General features: G+C 32.8%; 1 protein-coding gene across 1 annotated transcript in view; it reads right to left on the bottom strand.

Annotated features, from left to right (window-relative positions):
* The window catches only part of LOC106469124 (uncharacterized protein KIAA0930 homolog), a 49,546-nt gene that overhangs the window by 18,162 nt on the left and 26,542 nt on the right, over positions 1-4,842 (bottom strand). The window contains exons 7-9 of the mRNA XM_022397551.1: positions 4,303-4,339; positions 3,952-3,954; positions 196-361 (exon numbers count right to left, since the gene is read on the bottom strand). Of these exons, the coding sequence (XP_022253259.1) occupies positions 196-361; positions 3,952-3,954; positions 4,303-4,339 (206 nt within the window). The remainder of the gene's footprint in view (positions 1-195; positions 362-3,951; positions 3,955-4,302; positions 4,340-4,842) is intronic.

The raw sequence follows: 4,842 nt of genomic DNA, 5'->3' as shown, positions 1-4,842 counted from the left end.
GCTGCAATGATGCAAAAAATATAGGGGGTATAAAAGACTGGTGTACTTTTAAAAAGTTTAATAATGCCTAGAGGGCAAATGAAGGTCGAGATAGCTATGGGGGAGAGGAGGTAGTACTATTTCGGAACAGTAAAATATAAGGCTTGTATACTTTGTATGCAGGAAAATTGCCATAGATCTTTTTCATGACCTTACCATCTCGTAGATCCCCTGCTTCAATTTCATTGATTCCATCAACAAAGGAATCTACTCCTTCATTTTCAGACTGGGACTTCTTAATTTCTTTAGCCCTCCAGCCTCGAACAAAATTGTTGAGATTTGAGCTGGGATCTGACATTCTTCTCTGAAGGTAGGGATTCTCCTGCAAACACATAAACTCGAAAGTTATCTAATCTGCTTTTCTATTTATTTTTTACACTGTAATTAGTGTAATAAAGTATACACTTTTCTAGGTATTTTTTTCTGTCATCAATTCAAATGTTTTCAGAAAAACTATATCAATTCTCTCAAGAATCAGATAATAATACTTGAAATTTTCATACCTAAAGGAATAAGAAATAAAGCTATAAATTTCTGGAGTCTTGAAATACTAGAGCTGTAATAAATACACAATAAATGGATATTTTTTTTCCCATATAATCTTATAAATAAGACTTATTTAGTGACATTTCAGCCTTAGGCCCACATCAAGTTAGTGCAGAAATCAAACACTTAATTTCAGGAATGTAAGAACATTCAAAATACAATAACAAGCCTAAGGTTGGGATGTCCACTAAATAAGTCTTGTTTAGAAGAATAGATGAGAACAGTGTGTATATTTATTTGAGTATTTACTGTAATTATTGTAAGTAATTATTGTAATTATTGAGTAAGTCAGAATCCACTCACTGATAGACACTACTTTTACTGACTAAAACTGAGGTTCTTAACAAAGAAATAGCACATATAACTGGGCATAACAAATGTAATAACTAATAGCAAATTTACAAAACTAATAAGAAAGATTAATTACTTTTATGTACTAGATAGAGACACTTGGAGTTGTTTTCTAGCATAAATCCAGCTTTCGTCAAAAACTGTCAGAAACAAAAACAAAACACGAGTGGAATGATCTACAGTACAAAAAAACTAATCAAGAAATTTGCTGAACTTTACTGATACTACTAGTCAACAGCAGTTTGACTGTAACAAAATAGCTTTGACCACCTACACATTGCTTTCAAGTATTTAGGACTAAACAAAACCTCCTAAGCTGCTAAACTTTTTGAGATATTACTGGGATTTTGGCTAAAAATATTGTTAACAGTGAGGGTACCCAAATGACAGAACAATGTCTTCTAATTTTTAAAAGTAAAAACCAGGGGCAGGGGGGGGGGGGGGCAGGGCACGTGACCCTGTTGCCTATTCAAGAACCAGTAGATTGGGAGTTTAATCAATTAAGTTAGCACTTCCAACTTATTAACTACTATTAAAATCATCAAATCGTTAAAATTTTTGTGGTGAGCCCCTAAATGTGTGTGTAGCTCGCTACTTTCAAATAACGGTTTTTCAGATTTAGGGGTCCCCCCACAAAATTTGATCATTTAAGTAGAATCTTTGTTAAGCTTCAGTTTATTGTACAACGTTTATCATTTAGGATATTTATAGGAATTTATAGGTCTGAAGTGTACAACAGAAATGTATACAAGCAGTATATGCTACATGAATCAAATCTATTTTGTGTCCAGAAATTTGTTACAAAGTATTGCTGACTTTTATTAAATTGATCTGGTAACAGTTGTGTTATAAAATCATGGATAATGTAATGTAATTATTTTATCCATGTTATGGATATAAAATCTAAATTATTCATGCAACTGGATTTCCATAAGCCAATTATATATTCTGCTTATGATGCTTTATTTAAATGAAATAAATATACACTGATAATTAAATCTAATGAAGAATATCTTTTTAAAGATTTGATGCTTCTAATCGAAATTAACATAAGTTTGAAATGTTAACTTAATTGTGTAGACTCCCAGTCTATTAGCTTACTACTTTCAAATAACGGTTTTTCATATTTCTAAAGAAAATTTAATCATTTTGCTTATGGATTTCAAGTGTTAAGAATTGTTGGATATAGTGTAATGTCAATTATTAATGCTTTGCTTAATTAATAAATAATGTTAGTCATGGAAGAGGGGAAAATATATAGAAATCAGTTTTCCTTCTGGTACAACTAATTCAGTTTAGGCTACTTAAATGTGTAAAGGAACAAAATTGTTCTTTAAATGTTGCATTAATTCAATGTAAAGTACCATAATATAGCCTAGTTGCCTTAGCTAGACCTTTTCAATATACAAGTTTAACTATAACTGAATTTTAATTCATTTTCTCCTATTGTGGTTTGGATTTATAAAACATACATAAAGTTAATGCTACCCTGACATTAATAAGTTAATTAAATTTTTTTCAATATATATATATATATGTTAATCTAATAGGCCAGAAACATCATTTAATATAGACATCGGCTATTCGTATAAGTTTCCATATATCTAGGCTAGACTAATGCTCAAGCCAGGCTTATTTTTTAATAGGTCCAGGATATTCATAATAACATATATATATCTATACTTTAATATTTATTAAGCTATACATTCCATTTCATTCTTAGCTGACAATTACTCCAGTGAGTTTGAAATGTTTATTTATATTCATTTCCTTGTGTTTTTATTATTGTGAAATATAATCTGTTAATTATGTTAATTTCTCCTCCCAGACTGTGTTTTGCTGTTTGAGTTACAATTGACACCAATTAGACTTTTTGTACATCAGTGGATATGAATGAGGACAGATATAAGTTACATAGATGTCAGTGCTACCCAAGTGTTGCTGAGAAGAGGGAATGAAAATAAAAAGAAAAACCAAGACTGTGAAGTAGGTGATGTACTAAAGTCCATGAAGATACCCGGGTTTTTTGCATCAGCCAACTATTCAGTCACTACTCCACAATGAGGTATGTAACATGACACTCAAGAAGCATTACGTCCAAGTCATACTGTGACATAATTGAGGAGTTTTGTTTGAATTTCAATGAACAATCAGAAACCATAGAGATAGTTGAGAAAATCGTTTGATAGCTGTATCCATGATTCTTCAGATGAAGGCAGTATAAACTAAAGAAATCAGAATGATGTTTTTTATGACATAGGATTGTGGCTTGAGATAATATCAGAACAAATGGCTGGATATTGGCTAAGAAAGGTCCAATGACTATTGCTAACACAGACAGACCCTTTGATGATTCAGTTCAGAAGGTTCATGGACAAGAAGGTACAACAACGTGATCCTGCACAAAGAATTCATTTGAGAGAAAGTTACATAACAGCAAAAAAGCTCTTCGATCATGGTTATGTTATTCTCCCTCCACCGGCAAGATTTTCAATGCTTTCGGACATTTAGCTACAGTTGGATATGGAGACTGGAAAAAATCTACTTGCAAACTAGAGCAACACGAATGTTCAAAGATACATTGTGAGAACTTCGTTCTGCTAGTGAAATGAGCTGATGCATCAGGCCATATTGACAAAAAAGTTACCAAGCAATCAAACGAAATTCAATCCTACTGGTGCCAGGTTCTAAAGCAAAGTGTTAGTGATATAAGTTTTCTTGCACTGCGAAGCCTTACATTCTGATGATCAGATGAGATAATTGGCTCACCTAACAATGGGAATTTCCTTGGTTTGATGGAATTGCTTTCAGAATATGATTCATTCTTAGCTCAGCATATTTGGAAGCGTGCCAATAAAGGGCGTGGTCATGCAAATTACCTTTCTTCTACTACATGTGATAAGATAACTGCTTTATTAGAAAAAACATGTCCTGGAAACTATTGTAGGTTGGTTGAAGGAGTTAGAGTATTTCTCAGTAAGACTAGAGGGAAGGCAGCTAGTCATCACTAACCACTGCCAAATCTTGGGCTACTCTTATACCACTGATTAGTGGGATTGACCTTCACATTATAACATTATAATGCCCCCATGGCTGAAAAGGCATGTTGAGTGTGACGGGGATTCAAACTCGCAACCTACAGATTGCGAGTTGAGCACCCTAACCACCTGGCCATGCCAGGCCTAATTTTAATGTCATTCATTTATTAGTTACATTTTTCAACTCTGTATGATAGTTTGTGCTCTATTTCACCAATAAATGGCTTTACTAGTGATATCATGCATAAAATCTCTTCTTAAATCCATATTTTCTACCATAAAAGTATCTTGTTCATATATATCTAGCCCCCTCCCCACAAGAGTTTGCCCCAGGGCCTTCCCACAAACTTAAAAATAATCCAGCCCTGGTAAACATACAAGAAAAATATACTTAATTAGCTATACTCTTGATCAGGTTGGTTTCACTCTAAGTAGGTAGTTTGCTCTGATTAGAAGTTAATATTAATTACAAAGTTATATATGAATACAAGCAACACCTCTGTTAAAGCCTAGGTGAAAACCATTTTAAACTAAAGTAAAAAAAATAAAAACATAAGCCACACAAAATGTTCCATATGATATCATTTCAAAAGTGAGTGTATATATGTGTGTAACAGTTACAAACTGCTAAATTTTATCCTTCTATAATTTAGAAAATAATACATCGTTGTTCAGGTATATGTAATTTTTTCAAAAAATTCATGTAGGTATATTCTGCAGTTTGCTAACATTCTCGTATATATAATGTTGATGGTCATAAACTAGCACTGATCCTCACTTAAGTCTAAGGTCACATACCACAATGGCAATGCCATAGAGCATATGATTGCTTACCCATGTTTCTATGTCATAACCTTCTTGAAGTGTA

This window comes from Limulus polyphemus, unplaced genomic scaffold (assembly GCF_000517525.1).
Source record: "Limulus polyphemus unplaced genomic scaffold, Limulus_polyphemus-2.1.2 Scaffold3318, whole genome shotgun sequence".
Lineage (NCBI taxonomy): Eukaryota > Metazoa > Arthropoda > Merostomata > Xiphosura > Limulidae > Limulus > Limulus polyphemus.
This window is presented reverse-complemented; position numbering and strand designations above follow the sequence as displayed.